Source organism: Barbatula barbatula (assembly GCF_947034865.1).
Source record: "Barbatula barbatula genome assembly, chromosome: 2".
Lineage (NCBI taxonomy): Eukaryota > Metazoa > Chordata > Actinopteri > Cypriniformes > Nemacheilidae > Barbatula > Barbatula barbatula.
The window spans coordinates 986,964-1,006,708 of NC_136767.1; the positions used below are offsets into that span (position 1 = coordinate 986,964).

The window sequence follows — 19,745 nt, forward strand, 5'->3', positions numbered from 1 at the left end:
AACGGTTGGCAGTGAGCGGCTCCAGTCTGTTGTGTTACATGCGAGTCAGAGACACCATCGCGCATGGATCTTTCAGCTTCTCAAACTCAAATATGACCATCATCCTCCATCCATAAACAGTCTTGAGGATATTAGAGCGGGCGAGTGAGTGAGTGAGAGAGGGAATAGAGCGGGGGAGTGTACGGAGGAGACGCAGCGCTGGAGGAGACGGCAGGCGGGGAGATGGAGCACCTGAGCGCTCGTGAGCTGCCCAGGCTCTCCTGGATTAATACTCTGTACAGCGGTACGTAACGCCGCTGACTCTTTTCTCACTTCTGATTTTGAACGTGTCGAGTGCGTGTATGAGCTCATGTTGAGTTTTCTTTGAGTGTTTGAGTGTGTTTGTTCACTCATGAATCTGATCGGGTGCAACCAAGTATTAAAAGTATCATGTTGTTTATTATGTGCACTGTAAAAACAATAATGCAATTTACTCGATGTTTTGTGTTATTTGTGCAGGTTTTGCACACCGTTTTAAAGTAAAACATTTGCCACAAATAAAGTTAAATTGACTTTTGTGTCCAAATCTTGCACAAAATAACACACAAATAAGTCAATCTTGTAATAGATTTTTACAGTGTGGAAAATGACATACTGTACTATTACATTTCTATCTTTCTTTTCTCCTCTCGCTGCTGTCTGTTTCCTTCTCTCTTCCCTCGCTTTTCCTCTTCTTACTCCTCTCTTTCAACTCGCTATCTGCCATTCTTCCTTCACGCTGCTATTTGTTTTTCTTCCTTCTTTCTTTCCTTTCTTTCCTCTCTTCCTCTTTCTTATCATTCTGTTATTCCTTTTTTACCTCTTTCTGCTGTCCGTTTTCTTTCTATCTTTTCACTCTTCCCTCTCTCAGCTGTTTGTTTTCTTGATGTCTTTGCTTCGCTAATGTTTTTTTCTTCTTTCATTCCTCTCTTTGCTTTGTTTTTATTCTCTCTTTACTCTCCTCCATTTTTCTTTCTTCCCACTTTCTGCTGTCAGTTTTCCTTCGGTCTTTCCACTCTTCCGTCTCTCTGCTTTTTGTTTTCGTTATGTCTTCTCTTTGTGTTGTCAGTTTCCTTCTCTTACCCCCTTTCTTCCCTTTCTTCGATGTTTGTTCTCTCTTTTTCACCTTTTCTGCTGCCAGTTCCTCCTTTCTTCATTGTCGCTTCATTGTTATTTCCCTCTTCCATCTCTTTCCTCTCTTCCCGGTCTCTGCTGTCTTTTTTTCTTCTCACTTCCCTCTTTCCTTTTTCTTCCCTCTGTTCTCTTTTTTCCTTATCTGCTGTTTTCCTTCTCTCTTTCCTCTATTCACCGTCTTCCCTCTTATTCCTCTTGCTGTCCTCTCTTTGCTGTCTGTTTTCCTTCCTTCTCTCTTTCCTCTCCTCCCTCTCTCTCTTCCATCCATTTTTCATCTGTCTTTACTTTCTTCTCTTTTCCTTTCTTCTCATCCATGTTCTCATGAAAATCAAACAAATGTTCACGTTGACGGGGAGTATGCATCGCACTCATCTGAGACCCAGAGCACATGCTGTTCTCATGAATATTCAGCTGTTGTGTTGACGTTTTACTGACAGATGGGCGCTTTTTCTCCAGGCTGAACGTCTTGTGTGCGGAAGCGGTCAGCAATGGGTTTGTGGGTAATGTTAAGGCTGAAGAGATGCACTTGTTGTGGTTGTTTCGTCTGCCTGTTCGTGCGCTCCAACTGGAAGCTTGAGTTACATAAAGGGCTTTCAGAGAACGGTAAATGGAGGCAAAGGCTGGCAGAATCACACAAATCACTCTGGAGGGGATGGGGGGTAGTGGAGCGAGCGAGGGGAGAGAGAGATTATTTCATTCAGCACGGAGAATCCATTGAGGATTTAACCAGGAAAGGACCTCCTCCGTTCCCCCATAATTTCACACGAATTATACGTGATAAATCACAAATGTAACCAAAATATATAGAAGGAATGTTTAATTAAACTCTCTGTTCCAAATGGGACATAAACAACTACAAACTAAAAATACAAAAAGGAGGAAGTGGAGAGTGTAAAAATGAAACGTACTTCATATCGATATTCTGTGCATCACATCGTTTGAAATGTAATCGATGCATTGATCCATTTTGATGTATTGTTAAATGTATTGTTCATTTCTCCACGTGCACAGTTGTTTTACTTTGTTTAAAAATTTGCAGTTTTTATGATGCCAGTTAAATCAAAGAGAGAAAAAATAATAACCAAATATAGCAAATAAATAGATATTTTTAGTTCCAAATTATCTCCGAAAGGAAAAACTGTCATAGCAGAATACAGTCATCTTTTGCCTGAGACCCTTTAAAAAACGATGAAATCTTCCGTGTGTCACGGTGAAATTTGTAATAAAGGACCTCAGAGCTCATTTATTATAACAATAACAGTGTCTGGACTGGCAGATGTTGTTAACCTGTTTTTTTTCTGTGTTGAAGGTTCAGCCTCATTAACAAAACACAAGATAAAGCCGTTCAATTATTGATGGAAGTTATTAAACATTAAAAGGCTCTGTTGTTTAATAACGGCTTTACATTTGAAATGCATCCACAGAGACTAATATCTGTAATATTGAGGATATTAACAGTCATAGTTTATGTTTTCGTAACATGCCAATGGGGGATTCGTGTTGCCACTGTGTTTTCTTCCCACCGCTCTGTGTCGCGCGGTCATTAGCTATCTGATTATCTATTTGTCTTGTTTTTAAATTGTAAAAGGATTCATTCTGGTTATTAAAGCTATATATTCAAGGTAATGCATCTTTTTATATCTCTTCCTTTTCTCCGCACCGTTTCTTCCATCTGTGATATCATCTCTCATCTGCTGCTTCTCTCTGCTGTTGTCATGGTTTCCTGTCTTCAGAACAGAGTATTGCAGCTCTGGTCAAACTAAACTTTGATAATAGGGATGTTATTAGCAGTAGCTGTTTCAGATTATGCCTACAGATCAATAGATCTAAAAAAATCTATCAAAAAATAAGTTGTATCGAGCACAGCTGCTTAGTTATGTAAGCGAGAGAGAAAACTGCCTACCGCAGGACGTTGACATTTACAGACGTTTTCGCAGCAAACCGTGGCATTTACTAAAGCGGCAAGGCCATACTAGCACTAAAGCTTGATGTCAAGTATGTGATGGATTTACAGAGTCTCAGTGATTCTGCTGACTGGAGGGAGACTCCTGACAGTGATTTGAGAGGGATGCTGAGGTCAGGGTACCACTAACGCAATGAGCCACAGGATGCTGGGTGTTTTACACTGGATTATAGATGTGCATAGTGCAAAACAGCCTCATACATTTTGATACTTTTTTCAGAAGAAATGTTGCGTTGATATGTTAAATACATCTTTGTAAAAAATATTTTTGCTTTATAGCGATTTACATTAATTAATTTACCAGATGTTTTTTTCCAAAGCGAGTAAACAATATTGGAACATCACAAGCAATTTATATTAAGAGTCCACAATAAATAAATTATATAATATCATGTTCATCGTCTTAAGCACAATTTGATGTAACAAATTAATGATTCCAGCTTTAATATGACGGAGTTAGATTAGAGAGTAGAATACGTTTTCTTTTTCTTCTTTGATCTTCAAGATGTCTGTGGGCAGTAAAGTGCCGCCTTGGGATTATTATGTATCTGTAAAGGCGACTCTCGAAACTGGGCGTGATCCGCTCCTGCGTTAGCAAGACAAATCATTTTAGCCATATGGCCTTAAAACACGGGGTGGTTACGTGTGAGAAATGCTCGCCCACACCCTGAGATCAAGTGGAGATTAATGGATCTGTCTGGATATTATTCCTTAGCTTGCGGTGTCTTCAAGTGCATACATTCTGCACAAGAGAAACACAAGAGAAAGATGTTACACAGGAGCTTTCTTTGAATTGAATTTTCTTTGAATTAGCAGGTAGGATGAGATGAGAGCATTTCATTTGTAGCTGTGAGTGTTTCGTGCAAACGATCAGTGAGGTGGGATGCGTTAATCTGATTTTAAGAATGATAAAAGTGTTGAATTATTTGCAGGAGTGAGATCTTTTCCAGAGTAGTTGCAAAATCATTTGAAAACTAGCATAACATCAAGATTGTTGTCAAATGTAGAAAAATTGACAATCAGAATATTGACCTGGTTCCACTTTAAAGAATAATAATGGGTTAATTTCAGCATATCAAGTGTCTGGTTGTTCTCAGTTACTGAGTGCAGCTTTAACATGTCAGAGGAGATCTGGCCCTCCCTGCTGAGACACCCTGCTTTTTTTCTCTATTATTTCTCATTGGAGTTTGAGTTCTCCATTGTATTTTCCTTTTTGTTTTGATTTCTTCCTGTAAAGCTGCTTTGAAACAATTCAACATTGTAAAAAGCACATTATAAATCAAATTTAATTTAATTATTGAACCTGAATTGACACTAAGCAGGGCTCTAGAATGCGATCAAATGGTTGTATTTTCCGACTATTGTGCCAGTTCAAGAAGTTTTTCTCTATGGTCACACCAGTGCGACTTCCAAACTGATCAATGTATAATTTTTGCGTTTTACAAATTTAATACACAGAAATGTTATATTGCGAAAGCAGCGCATTAAGTCACTCATTTACGTCTCCCCTCCTTCAACCATTACTTACCTATCAGTGTCCCCACCCCCAAAGACGTGGCCTAATGTGCGGGTGTAAGAGGCGTACTTAATGCTACGATGAAGCGGAAACGCCGACAGAGCAAAAGAGTGAAACGCTTAATCTTGCAACTGAAATAAACATGTTTTGCCGCCTGCTGAATACAAGATATATATAACTAAATGTGTTGCGTGTATTGTATGCATGTGAAGCTAATGCAGGAAACGTGTTTGAACGTTAAGCACTATACTTGTAAAAGTATCTAACAATACTGCAAAGCATACAAAAGGTTATTGTTATACATCACGGAAATCCTATTTATTTGTGAGTCGCTATTGATGGGGACAGCAGATGGAAAATAGCTTTTGCTAACTATAGTACAAAACATCTTTTCGTAAGATTAATGTATTTTGTACGTTGTCCCTGACAAATAAATAAATTAAATAAAAATGAAAGCCAAACGTGTATCAATGCAGCTTTCTTGAAGAATAATTGCTAAAAGCCTTCAGCTCTCGCAGGTTGTTTGAGATATGCTTGTGCCCAGAGAGTCGGAACACAAAATACTAAACCGGGTTCTCTTTCATTTCTTCTTACTCTTAAACAGACATATAAAAATACGTAAGAATTCCCATATTAAGTAGAATCCTGCAATAGTCTGTTTCGTTAACAAACATATGTTTGTTAAAGTGCTCAAGCTGCATGATAAAGATCTCTGTTTATAATGTTCATCAAACGACAAAGGACCGGCCCAAAAGCACTCACTGATATTATCTGATATAAGCAATTGTGTTCTCTCGTAGGAGTTTTTCACAACAAATAAATGAAGAAAGTAGCTTTAAGAAAGATGTGCTTTAATTTGGTTAGGTGTTGAAAGAGAGGTTACATGTACAATAAAAATTATTAAATCATAAACAATGATTTGTATTAATTTCTAATTGATTTATAAATGTATTAAACACATTTGAATGATGTTTTTTTTTATTAATTTTTCTTTACTCACCCCATGACTGGTCTGGTGCTACCAAATTAAGGGCTGATCGGCACTTTTTGTGTTCTGGTCTTGATGTAGTTTACTCTAAAAAAACATAACTATACATTTATATGTGTGTGTAGGCTTTGTTCTGCATATCTTTCGTCCATTTAAATGAGATGTTTCTCTGAAATAGTTATTTTCTGTCTTCAATGTTTTCCTGTTGTGGCCTACCATTGTGTTGTCAGTGTGTATTGTGTGTTGTCATGGTTGAAGAGATGCCCTGCCCTGCCCAGCTGGTAACCAGGGACCTCTTAACTCTGCCCTCAGAATGTTAACCAATCATAACGCAGTGTAGAGACCACACACCAGATAGCGCATCCAATGGGACCTCTGGCGTGTTTTACTCCACCAGAGAGTCGAGACGTGATTAAGCATTCAGAGCAGTCAAGAGGAAGAGAAGAGGAGGAAGAACGGAGGGGAGGTGAAGAGGGAGCATAGAGGAGCATTGAGTATCCATTAGTAAACAAGAGCAACCAGGAGTCTCTCTCTCTCTCTCTCTCTCTCTCTCTCTCTTTTATACTTGACCCTCTCGCCTTACGGACCTTTCAGTCATTTTATAAACCGTAATTCCTCCCCCATGAATGTTGCCACCATTGACTTCCATTGTAAGAACACCAAACCACTGAGACATTTCTCTAAATATCTTCTTTTGTGTTCCACAGGAAAAAAAATATCATGTTTCGACTGACATGATGGTGCATAAATGATGACAGAAATCCTTATTTTGGGTGAACAGGCTCATGTCAGATCATCCCTATTGTGAAATTTATTGTCTGTCTGATCACACCATTTGTTTTCTTTTCCTGTCTCCCACCTTTACTGTCTTTAAAGTGCAAAGCAAAACATAATCAATAGTTTTGACTGGAGGGAGTCTAAAGTAACTTGGACTCCTCAAGGTTGTCTGAAGGTGTGCTTGCATCAATCTCTCCATCTATTTATCAATGTTTTCTCTCGCACGCTCCCTCTCATCACTCAGGCTGTCAGAGATTGATTGACAGGCTTGTGTTCGGCACAGAGGTTATGTGGGAAAATATACCGGCTGCTCAGAATTGATTCACGTCGGTAATTTGTGATGCTGGAGAAACGGGAGCTGATTTACAACCTGTAGGGTTACTATGCTAAATACAGGAGGAAGACGATTGATTCATCCTGGTCATGACAAAACACATCTGCTCCAGATAATGTGATTGATGCAGTTCCTTTAGTATTTCCTGCAACACTGCACAACGTTTTAAGCTTTCGGGTGATATTGATGCCAAAATGAATTGCTGCTTTTGAGAAGACCCGCAGCCAGGGACCCCAGTGACTCATTACTGTATATGCCAAAGCAATTCTGGAACAAGTTAACTGCAACTTTCCATGTCGATAAGATCTAGTGGTATTTAAGGATGTCAGGGTCATCGTGGCTGTTGTGTCCTGACCCCGTTTTCATCATCAGTACAGATCACTGAGCTTTTTTAATGACTGAGCAGCATTTACCGACGGCACGGTATTGTATAAGAGTTTTACTGCTGACAAGCTTTTTATGCAAGTGTTATGCAACTCCTCTCTCTCTGTCATATTTATATTCAAGCACTGCATTGTCTTCCAGCACAAAAACCTATTGGGTCTGTCCTGTAATGTGAAGTTATACATAACTACTAGTCCTCAGTAATAGTGCTGAGGTGTGAATTGCACCTCCCTTTTAAAGCACTACGTTGGTTTACACAGAACTAAGATGTCGTCACGTTTTCTCGGTTGTTGCTGGAAGGGATACAGCTACGGCCGGAAGTGGTGCAAAATCTCGCCATATAATTACAATAAATTATACATTAGCCTACACCTACCTCAACCTTAAACATAACCTTACAATAATACAAAAATATTAATCAACTGTTTTCTGCATGAAAAAGATTATGCGGTATTGAAGTGCGCATGCCAAGAGGTAGTATCTGTTTCCCTTCTAGTTAAACGTTTTAGATAACGTGTTTATGAAACGCACTCTGTAGAGCAGTTTGTCCGTTTAGGGCTCCTGTAGAAACAACATGGCGGATTCCATCCAAGGGGACCCGCGGTGTATGTAAATAGAAATGGCTCATTCTTAGGGAAAATAATGATAACGCTTCATTATGAAAGGTCTTTATACACCTCTGAAGCTATGTGTATTGTATTGCATTTAAAAAAATTGCACCCTTGATTGTGAGATGTCTGACTTGGCTTTCTCAAATTCATTTTTGCTGAATGATCTGCACATTGTTTGCCGAAAGCATCTTGTAGTAACTTGTGATGCTCTTGTGTGGACTGTTTTGTTTAATAGTGTTTTCTCAAGTTTCTTCTTTAATGTCAGAAGCCTGATGCGTTGGCTGACATTTCCTCTTGATTGTCTGGCTTATTTTATAGTCCTGTAATCAGGATAATGAAATCTGTTTAATTAAAAGCCCTCCAGACTTCAGGGTGCCGTGACATTGTATCGCGCGCTGGGATTTATTTGGCGCTGCCGCTGTTGAAACGGTGTTAGCGTGAAGGGTTTTTGATCTCATCACACATTTATGAGGTTTTGACTGTGGCCTTTTTTTCTGCTCTGTTTAAAACACTACTGCTTTGTTCTTCAGTAACGTGCGTCCAGGGAGCCGGCGTGTAACCCGGCCAACTTCAGGATACCTCGGCTGGGCAGGGTTTTTACACCGCTTGCAATGAGATTATTGACCCACTGTTACTGCTGTATCTCATGAAACTAATTTTAAACTCGCGTCTCAGTGTTTTGTCATTGAATCAATGCCAGCAAAGTAGGGCGGTCAAGCGATTCATCGCATCCAAAATAGTTTACATTATATATGTCTGTGTACTGTGCATATTCATTTTGTGTTTATAACGACATTCACATACATGTGTACATATTTATACAAATTCATTTATTTAATATATAATAAATATAAAATATATTTTTGGGAATTGGTATTTATTATTTGTTTTACCAATAATTACAATTATATATATAAATCGTTATAATTTTTTCTTAAATATATACATGTATGTTTGTATAAATGCAAAATTAAAAGGCACAGTACACAGACTTTTTTGCAATCTGTGTGTTCTGTCTGTCAGTCTCTTCCTTGTGCTCTGAGTGCTGGAATCAGTTGCGTCCATATTATTATTACTGAATGGTCATCTCCATCTGAGAATCGGAATAATTAGGAAGTTTGGGGGATGCTGGAGACCGTTGCCATGGTGACAGCGTGAGCCTCATGCATATGGTGTTTAAAAGGTATTACTTATCTTCATGGGTGCAGGCCTGCTTCACTTGATCTCAGGGCACATCTCTCTCTCTCTCTCTCTCTCTCTCTGTTTATTCAGAGCATCCTCGTGTTGAGAGAAGAAATCCTTCATGCACTATTGTTGAGATGTCAGGTCCTTTAAAAGGTTACTTCAAGCGTGCTGTTCTATGAGTTTGTCTCACTATATGTATTAATAAGGATTTGTTGAATGAATTGCAGAGAGCTGTTAATGTCACCGTCTTCACAAGCTGACCAAGACCTGGTCTGTTTAACCTTACCTGGATAGTAACAAGGATCCTATTTCATTATTGGGCAATTCTTTGCAAGGCGAAAGAAAGAGCCCGCCCATGCGTCAACTGACGAGCGTGTCAAGATTATCTGCTCGTTACTCTTGCGATAGTGAAGTTACGGTGTGTCTTTGGATAAAAGCAAATTGATTTTTTTTTTAATTAAATTCAATAAAACGTAAAGATGTTTAGAAATTGCCATCAGATTGTGTAAAAACATCAGCAAAATGTGCACATCAGCCAAGTGAAATGCTATTGCGACTATATGCATCGAGCACAGAACCTGTCAAAGTACATTTCTGGTAAATTTGTATTTACCTATGACACACCCACATGAATAAACTATAGTAGATCATATCATTTCCTTTACTTAAGCAAATGTGCTATTAAAATATAGAATCATAAATTTAAGTGGGAACATTTTAAAAGGAGAAAATCCTGGACATCACTATTGAAGCATACATCCAGGGCTAAGTAAAATTATAATAATTTATTAATTCTATAGTTTATTATTACAGTTTCGCTGTATTCAAACAAACATATTCACATTGGATGACACAGGAAATAGTTTTTTAAGATTTAAGTGTATGTTTGGCCAAGTCAACATTGTAGCTCTGTAAATAAAGGCACGTTCAACAACACAGCAGTTGTATCTCTACAAGACATACCAGAACCAGTCACACTGAAGCATCCACATGTCTCCAATACTGCGTTATTTTATAAAAGATCCAACACGATGTGATCAGGTTTATTTATATCTGGGGTGGGTATCCAAATCTTTCCGTTAGATTGGGTCTCCCCTGTTAAGAACACTGGACTCAGCAGCTCTGCTTTGGAAATGTGAACTGTTGATGGTTATGGCAAAGAATTCATCCAATGTTAACGCTGCGCATAAATATATAATGCTATTGGCCGTCTACATACATAATACGATATATCAAATGTGCCTGCTGGCTGGAGTTTAATGTCATCATCCCAAGATGTCGCTGTCCTACTTCTAGTGGTGAGAAACAAATGTAGATTTTTACGGTCAAAACTCATGCCTGTGTGGCTAAGAGCTGCACGATTCTGAATAAAATGGAAATCCTGATTTTCTTGCTTAAATTAAAGATCCCGATTCTCTCACGATTCTCATTAACTTTTTTATTTTAGAGATTTACAACCCCTGAACATTAAGGTTATCAAACAAGATGGCAATAAAATAAGACATAATAATACTCTTGGCTTCAATCAATTTTAAAGAAATGAAATAAACGTAATTACGAGAGGGCACGCAATAGCGCTTATCAAGTGTTCTTGATACATCTGGTTTGTATCGGAAAAAAGCCCACACTCTGGAATAAGATCCTCTCTTTGGTAATAAAACAACGTGGGGGTTCTTGTCAGACGTACCTGCACATTGCGCTGCCTCACTCATTTTCTTTAGTTTCGGCTTCTATCTTACTTCTTGGCGAAAGCATCCGCTGTACAGGTGGCGTTAACACGAGCACAACTATCTGTCTTGCGCAAAACCCGAAGTGACGTCATGACGGCCGCTGGGAGTGGTGCGTGTTATCTCGAGAACTGCCGACACTCCGACTTTCCTCTCCTTGGAAATATAATGAGCTGAATCGTTGAAATGCTGGATTAAGATCGTTTGGGGGTCGAATCGAGATCGCAATCTTTTAACGATTAATCGTGCAGCTCTAGTGTGGCTCCTGTGAAATAGTTTTGACGCTGCTCTTTGACATTATGCCTTTTCAATTTATATAAAAGTATTATAACGTCCGTTTATAAGCTTTCAAGCTTACTTGGTATGCCAACAGCCCAACGCTCATATGCAAGACGTAATGGGTGGATATTTAATGAGTAAATGCTTAAGTATACTGAAGCCTTTTTCATATGGGCAAAAATATTACTATCGTACCATTTAAAAAAAAAAAGGAAAACACAGAATTTAGGAAAAGTAGAACTGATGCCCGACTGATGAAAGCAAGATCTGCATCAGAAGCTCTAGAGTTAGTATCTTATTTTGGTTTATGCTGAGATCAGCATGAAGTGGCAGAAATGTAATCTCCTCTGATTTCTGCTGTGGGCTTTAGAGCGTCGGGACTAATAATCACCATCTACCCAACAAATTACATTACAGCTTTTCTCCAAACACAGCAGATCCCGCTGCTGGGTTTGATCTGTGTCGGACGGTGGTTAAGACAAACACACACATGCACACACACATGATCCAGATGCTCTTCATCATTGCGGAGGGATAATCCATTCAACATCGCCTCAAGTTCACATTCAGCCCTTTATATTAATAAGAGATGAATCACTTATTTTGAGATACAGGCTGAAGGCCTACGGTTACATCACTGCCAATAATATATTGAGTTGCAGGTTAGTAAGAGGAGTATTATTTTTCAATGTGTTTTTGTGCTAGAAGTTGATGTTGTTCATCTTTCTGTGTGTAATTGCATATAGTCGCAATAGCATTTCACTTGGCTGATGTGCACATTTTGCTGATGTTTTTACACAATCTGATGGCAATTTCTAAACGTCTTTACGTTTTAATGAATTTAATTAAAAAAAAAATCAATTTGCTTTCATCCAAAGTCGACTGACATTATGGGGTTTCATGCTTGCCTTTTCTAATACTTGTACGTTGTTATTAAATTTACAGTAATCAGAACATCATAAAATAGTTTGGATAAAAAAGCGTCTGCTAAATGTCTAAATGTAGTTTTCCTTTAAATTCAGATTGGGTGTTTTGCAAATTGCTTTTAATCTGACTTTCCGAATTATATATATTAAAGAACATTTTAAATTTCTTCCACCTTTGTAACAATGTAAATGATGAAAAGAACTACAGAAATATAATTTGTGTAATTATCATCTCAAAGTTGTGTATGTTGCCTCGATTATGATGAATGCACCTTGTTGAATCCATCCTGATGTGATGCATTCTTCATATTCAGTGCTTTTTATTTATGGAGCTTATTTTGACTAACATTTTGCTAAAAGCATGCTAATTGTGTCCTGGGTGTGCTGGAGTCAGACATTTGGTTGTTGGCATGAGGTCCGGTGGACATTGAAGTTTTTTTCTGGCATGCTTAGACGGGAAGTAAATCTGAAATCAATGCTATATCAAAAGCAGATTGGTGTGCAACAAAGTGGTACATTAGCTCTTTCAGATGAAAGCATATTTGTATAATGAAAACTGTATTCTGTAGCCCGGTACGCTGTGGTCAAAGTTGCATTGAACTGAATGCATGTTTTCCACAGCTCTTGTGAATGTTGTGAATGCATCAGACAGGGTCTGAACGGTCCGTGGGCTGTCTGTGGGTGTACAATCTGAGTCTGAGACTAATTCTGTCCAAGCAATCGAAGAACATCATGTCCTTACTTTCTCATTAAATGGCCAAAACTGTTTTTTATGCATTTGTTTATTGTAACATTGTGCTGTTCTTTAGTTGTATGTTCTACCTCACCATATGAAAATGAAACATGGTTTTACTACAGTGACCATAGTTTAACTATGACATTAGTAGAATTTACTAGTCTCACTATAAAGTAGTCTCACCATAAAACTGCAGTTTGATAATTAAATTTGTAATAATATTTGTAATAGTTATAGCTAAACCTAGTTGTCTATATTCATACGAATCATCCACCTTATTAAATGGTCACGAATTGCCACTGGAATGTTTTGTTTATCCCTCTAACTGTGTGTTCACATAGAGCTTGAATGAGGCGTCAAAAATGCGCTATTCGCGAGTAGTTGGGCGCTTGAACATTTTGTGTTTACTCGCTTCATTCGCGCGTGAAGTTCGCATCATGGGAGGGGCTTTCTGGCAAGCGGCTCCCGTTTATTGCGAAATGGCTCCTGATTGGTTAACGCGGCGCAAATATTCGGCAAAGTTCAGATTTCTCAACTTGCGCGGCGAACGCTCAATTTGCGCGTTTCGCGCCGCCTCATTCGCGCCGCAAGCGCGTCTATCGCATCTTTGCATTGACTTAACATGTAAATCACTCGCGCTTGACGCCTCATTCGCGCTCTATGGGAACACACCTTAACATGGAGATCATTTTTTTATAGCCATCAACCTTCAGTTCTCTCATTCGGCAATGTGTGAATATAATTAAAATCGAAGTTTAGTTACAGGTAGATTTTATAATGCCTAAATTTTTTGTGTTTTTCAGGTGAATAAGAGATTTTTCCCTATACATTTCATCATTGAGGATTTATTTGAAAATGTCTAAAAATCTTGTCTCGTTCTCGTGAGATAAGTGTCTCGTCACACCCCTAGTTTTAGGATAATCCATGTGCCAATTTATATTTTCTTTGACACTGCAGCTTAAAAATGCGGTTTGAAACTGCTCGGGTTAATGATGTCATAAGCCTCTAACCAATCACATCAACTCATTTGACCCCTGTGGATCAGCAGTTTGAGGCATAAATATACAAAGATGGCCCATAGATTTGGGCTAAAAAGATCAGTGCACTGCTGTGTCAGCTCTCAGTTTCACTTTCAGTTTCCTAAGTGCGATGGAGTGGAGGCGGGGCTAATTAGCATATACATGTTTCTACTCAAACTATGAACCTGGGGTGTAGAGTTACATTCAAGTTATTTTAAGGCAGGATAGATATTTTTCTGAAGAAATATATTTAGATATAAAGTTTTGATGGTTGTCAAAGATTAGTTTTAAGGGAAAATATTATCAACCACGGGGGACTTTAAATTTAGCATTACTGATGTTGCTTTGTTCGTGTATGTGCGTCTATTTACATGTATCAATGTGTTGATAACGAATGTGACGCATTGGCACTGAAGTAGGTCACGGAAACACAAACACACACATTTGATATGTCCTCCTAGGTGTTTTTTGCTTTAGTGAGTTATGGATCCAGGTCTGTTATATAGCAGAAACTTTCTGGCTGTTCGAGTGTTAAGTCATAAATGCTCTGAGAATCAATATGTCTGCTGAAGTCTCAGTACAGGATTTGATTGATCAGTTGACTCGAAGCTGAAATTGTGAAGGGTATAGATGAGAATAGCAATATTTATAGTCATCTGTCTGCTTTTGTTATCAGCTAGGCACAAAGCTAAGGTGAGCTGCATTATCTTTATCATTGTGTTCTGAGTGGTTGCCAAGGTGTTGCTATGCATGACCATTGTGCATCTGCATCCGTCAGACTCGGCACCCACAGTGATGTTACCAGAACGAACATTGATCTTTTGTACACTAGTGCATACGGTACGCTGGAGAATGTTGGGTGTACCATTTTTCAAGTGCAGCCTAGTCTTGTTTACTGCGAATGACATTTCCATACATTTGAATAAAACCTTTTTCAAAAGTTCCTGCTTGTTACACCCATGCTGCGTGTGTGTGTTTGATGTTCCTCCGTGACCATGAATTTCTGGACAATTTTGTGACATCTGGTGAACATGACTTTCTTCTTTGAGGCAGCGTGCGTCCTAAGATCCCTTGTTTCACATCACAGTAAGATGGATTAAGTGTCTGTTCTTTTCTGTTTTTTGTGTGTCTAAATGCGTCCTCTCGGATCAGAGTGTTTGTTTTCATGGACTCGATACCCCGTTTAGTTTAGTGTTAATGCTTAAACTGATTTCCCCGCAAACTACAAGTTAGATCTTTGTAAATCTCTTTAAAACGTTGCTTATACCATCAGATTGATATTGGATTTTCTCTCCCGGTGGATTTATGTCTACAGAGACAATCAGAGTTGATAAAATCCAATAATGCAGTTGGCATACGCGCTAGGAGACGCATGTGACGACCACAGAGTCATAGATGCACTTCAGGCCGGTCGATGTCTGGATTGATTTTCTTGCCCTGTACAGTACGCTAAATACATTAACCAGATGTCATTGCTTAGCAGGGCACGCGCGCTGTGTTTTCAGCTGCGAAAGTGTGTGAAAGTAGGTTTTGACAAATGTCATTTAACATTTACATACAGTTGTGTGTTTTTGTAGCTTGTCTTACCCTTCGCACTCAAGCATGAGAAAAGTGAGACACTTTGGCTCAAGATGTTCATATTATCGATAAATACGATCAATTATACAATAAATTATCCTGAATATCGGTACCGGCCCATAAATGGCCACTTTTTATGTTATCGTATCTGCCGATACCTATATTCCCGATAATTGATCGTGCATCCCTAGTATTATTGCATGTATTGTTTACAGAAAAAGCAATCCCAGAATGCAATTTATTTTCGAGCAAGAGTGCATGTGATTAGACACTGACTTTTTCATATTGCATGCGTGTGTTTTCAATGGATGAGGAACATGCTATTGTGACCAAGTAAAGCGACCGTCAGTCAGTCCGTTGGTTATCATTGGTTGTCACAGTAACAAGCTCAGGGAACACCATGGTGACAGACGTGATGACCCCGCCTCCCCGGGGTCGAGTTGTCATGCAGCTCTTTTGTTTCTCTGCCTGTCTGCGGCCTTGTGGGAGAGTGTGCATTAACACAAACACATTTTTAATGAAGACACGTCTGCTGTGAATACTGCCAAACTCCTAAACGCTTTAATAAGAGCCTGCTGCGTCTACACCCGTGTGGGCTATATTGTGTTTTACAGTTTAAAGAGTGTTCTGGGTTCAACAAAAGTGAAGATGACTTTCTTCTGCAGAACACAGAAGATATTTTCAAGAATGTTGATAACCAGACAACATTGATTTTCAGTGTATAAACGTAAAACCACTGAGATTTCTCAAAATATCTTTTGTGTTCCACAGCAGAAAGAGTCAAAGAGAACCACATGAGGGTGAATAAATGATCAGGGAAGAATTTGTATTTTGGCGTGAATTTTCCCTACACGTTTAATTTGTGAATTTGTCTCAAAACACCAAAGGAAAGGAAATGTATTCTGTCATTTCAGCAGTGCAGTATTTTATGTGCACTTATGATGTATTTTCTGAAAGTGTGTGCATTAGTCAGCGCTGCGTTTCATCTCTGCTGGATTTTGTGTTGCTGGAATATTGGCATAAGAGATAAATCGCGTTCCCACCCACCAAACCGTCAGCCGCAACACTTTGTGTAATGATGCATTACAGCATCTCAAGATGCCCACTCATTTCTCACCACCACTTCCCATCCTGCCCTACAGAGCCTGTCAATAAAACCAGAGGCTCTGCAAACTCCTGCCTGCATGTCCTGCCGTAAATAAGTCATCATTTTCTAGTTGTTCTTTTTGAAGCCTTCCGATTTGCTTTTCTAACCATTCCGTTCACAAACATCATTATTTTTGTAAGATCAGTTATGTTTGGTGATGTAAGTGTCACTCTCCGGTTGTACTTACCTGCTTTCAAACCCTTTTTTATTTCCACAGACTTTAACTACAACACAGACGGCTATGACGGTGAGGCGGCAGAGGACCGCAAGTCTCACGACGGTTCGGAGACGATGCCCTTCATAGATGAATCCCCAACCATGTCCCCTCACCTGTGCGCAAGGGGTCAGGACGGAGAAGCTGTCTCACCCACGCCACATGAAGGACTACTGTCTGGGGTATGACTGTGTTCTTGTGTCTGTAAATATACTTTAGAGAATTCCCTTCAGTGAAACTATGTGTTATACATTATGCAGAAGCTCTGTGTTTATAATAATACTTTATGATAATCCTTTCACTCAATGCACGGATAAACAATACCGACATTAATATTAATTGAAATCCATATCTTGTAGAGTAAATACATATATAACAGGAAATGCATATTTATGTGGCAAAAACAAATGAATGAATTAAACGGTCGCATGTCTACTGCATTTATAATAATTCTTTAAGAATGAAAAGATGCTGTGTTGCGGTCATTTTGGGTTAAGAACCGCACATCACGTGGACTTTGTGTGTTTGTGTTTAGCTGTAATGACTTTTGAGCTGTAATGAATCGCTTCTGATGCTTTTATAAAAGCTCAAGCATCTGTCAGGACAGATGACAGCAACTTCTCTGCTCATGAAAATTGCCAAGACTGACTCTATTTTAGGATTTGCTCTGTTTTGTCTCACAGATGCTGTTTATCGTATAAATGTTTGCTGCGATCTTGTGTCTCATTCGCATTACGTGTTGTTATGGTTTTACTGGAGGTTCTGGAGGAAAATAATAGAGTTTGATGTCTTTCATGGAAATATGAGCTCAGAATCTCTCTCTGTCTCTCTCGCTGTTTTGTTACCAAATCATTTGCATATCTTTGGGCTAAAACTGTTTGCTGAGCCGGTCTGTTTCAGTATGCCGAGTAATGTAGGGCAAACAGTATACTGTACACAGGGTTATTATACTATATACAGGGTTCGACCAAAGCTTTCTGCCGTGTATTTAAACACATGACAGTAAAGCCTTCAGTTCAGTCTCAAGAGACGGCTGATGAAATTGATGCAATCACAGATATAAAAGGATAAAAATATATGATTGCATCAAATGAAGCATGATTTATTTAAAATAATGGACGCACAAGAACTCTTATTGACGAACATTTCATGAACGTTGTGTAAAAGTCTTTTTGGGATTCACAAAAGTCACAGATCCACCCTGGCTCAATAAAATAGTGGATTTGTTTATACAGTATGATGTAATATTTTGAATGAAGTATTATTGTATTTCTAAATAGTCTATTCAGAGTGATGTCATGGTTAATGTGGAGGTGCACCTGTGTTTGCTCTTTTGTGAAATTAATAGAAACTGAATTCAAAATATTCATTCTGTGAAGTTCCCTCATACTTCAGTGTCCAAATGCTCTTCATCAGCTCACCAGTGACAATAAGATGAGATCATGTAAAAGATGACGACATCATCACTGCGAGTACTTGAGTAATGGTTCTTTCCACAAACTTGTTTCATTATACATCACGGTGTTCTTGTTGTATTGCACATTTTAGAGATTCAAACTGACATTGAGGTGTTGATGTGTTTGTCACACCCATTATACGCATGGGTGACTATTTCCATCCTGTGAAACACATTCAAAACTAGAAGTTAATGGGGCGGTTTTCCGGACAGGTCTTTAGCTTAGTTCCAGACTAACTTTAAGGTTAGAGGTGTCTTGATTGAAAAAAACTTATCTTAAAATATATCAGGTTTATGGTTTTGTCTAAAAATGAACACAAATAATGTTTTTCTTTTGTAAAGTAAGGTTGTAAAAGCTTCTTGAATGTCCTGATTCATTTAAGGTCTAGTCCTGGCTTAATCTAATCCTTGTCTAGGAATGTGTCCAGGTTTAAGCTTCTGTGACAGTGTCGCCATCTAGTGGTGGAGTAGTGGAAGCGCAGCCTCGCTGTGGTTCTGGTGCTTTAGTGATACTCCTAAAAACGACTTGCCATGTTTTATATGGCAGATAATAACATCTAATCCATACAGCTTTGAAGTAAGCATATATGTGTTTTATATACTATAATTATGTATTACTGCTTTCAACCAGACCACACACGTTATACAAATTAAAATAAGTTTTACCCAATATTCAATTCAGTTTTGATTCAAGTTATGAAATATTTGGTTGTCAAAAGCTCTCTAGCTTTTAGACTTTTCAGTATGTCTCTTGCGTCATCGAGTGGGAACAATGGTTTTAGTCTCAGGTCCCACAGATGTCATGGTGGTTATTATAAGCCAAAAAACTGTTCGCAAACATTTGGTTGATAAAGGACGTATATGACGTTTTAAATTCACTTATCATGTGTAAGATTTAAAATGGTTTGTTTTTGTTTATAGTCGTGTGCATAGCAGTCTGTCCGATTTGTCAAACATGTAGAAATGTTTTATTTCTCTTATATTCTCCTTTGTTTTTGTTATGCGTCAGAAGCATTTGCTTTAATTCTGCTGTAAACCTTTCTATCACACACGTATCTGCTTAAAGATGAATTTTCGATTCAGTTCATCCATGTTGTATTGAATCATTATTCATTTTAAGAGAAATTTCTCTTTTGTTTGCCACAAAAGTTCATTTGAAAGAATATGATGCATTACACATTATATAACCCCTATAGGTATATATATATATATATATATATATATAAATATATATATATATATTTATATATATATATTTGCTCTAGCACTGCTTCAGTGTTTTTTTGTAACCATAGCGGTGACCCTGTTCATACTTTAAATTACATTTTATGATGATTATCTCAAGCGTGTAGAGTCACACAGACCTTTCTCTCTTTCTCTCGCTCTTATCTTGCGAGCATTGCACTGTGAAGAATACAAATCCACAGAGACTTGCATCATATATCACATTCTGACATCACTTCCTCCCCCAAACTCTTGTTCAGGGTCCTCAGCTCTTGTTTGTACGCATTAAATTAATGAGACGCAAACCCGTCCGTCGTTCATTTATATCAGTGTGATATAAACGAGTGAGGAAAAGGAGAAGCCAGAAAACATCAGGTCGTTGTGACATCATCCATTCCACATCCTCTTTTAAACCATCAGGGATTCCTCACATATAAAAATACCTTACAGAGATCTTAATAAAGAAGCTGTGAAATCCTGTTTCGTTTTAGATTGATGACTTGCTGTTGGTTTAGTTGTGTTTATGCGC

The 19,745-nt window shown here is 38.4% G+C and overlaps 1 protein-coding gene across 3 annotated transcripts in view; it reads left to right on the plus strand.

Moving 5' to 3' along the window:
* abr (ABR activator of RhoGEF and GTPase) overlaps positions 1 to 19,745 on the plus strand; it is a 90,093-nt gene that overhangs the window by 18,925 nt on the left and 51,423 nt on the right. The window contains exons 1-2 of one of the 3 annotated variants that reach the window (XM_079449004.1): positions 18 to 283; positions 16,540 to 16,718. In XM_079449004.1, the coding sequence (XP_079305130.1) occupies positions 223 to 283; positions 16,540 to 16,718 (240 nt within the window). In that variant the 5' untranslated portion in view covers positions 18 to 222. Of the gene's footprint in view, positions 1 to 17; positions 284 to 14,561; positions 14,684 to 16,539; positions 16,719 to 19,745 lie in introns of those variants that run through there. The other 2 variants (XM_079449005.1, XM_079449003.1) reach the window with 2 other exon arrangements.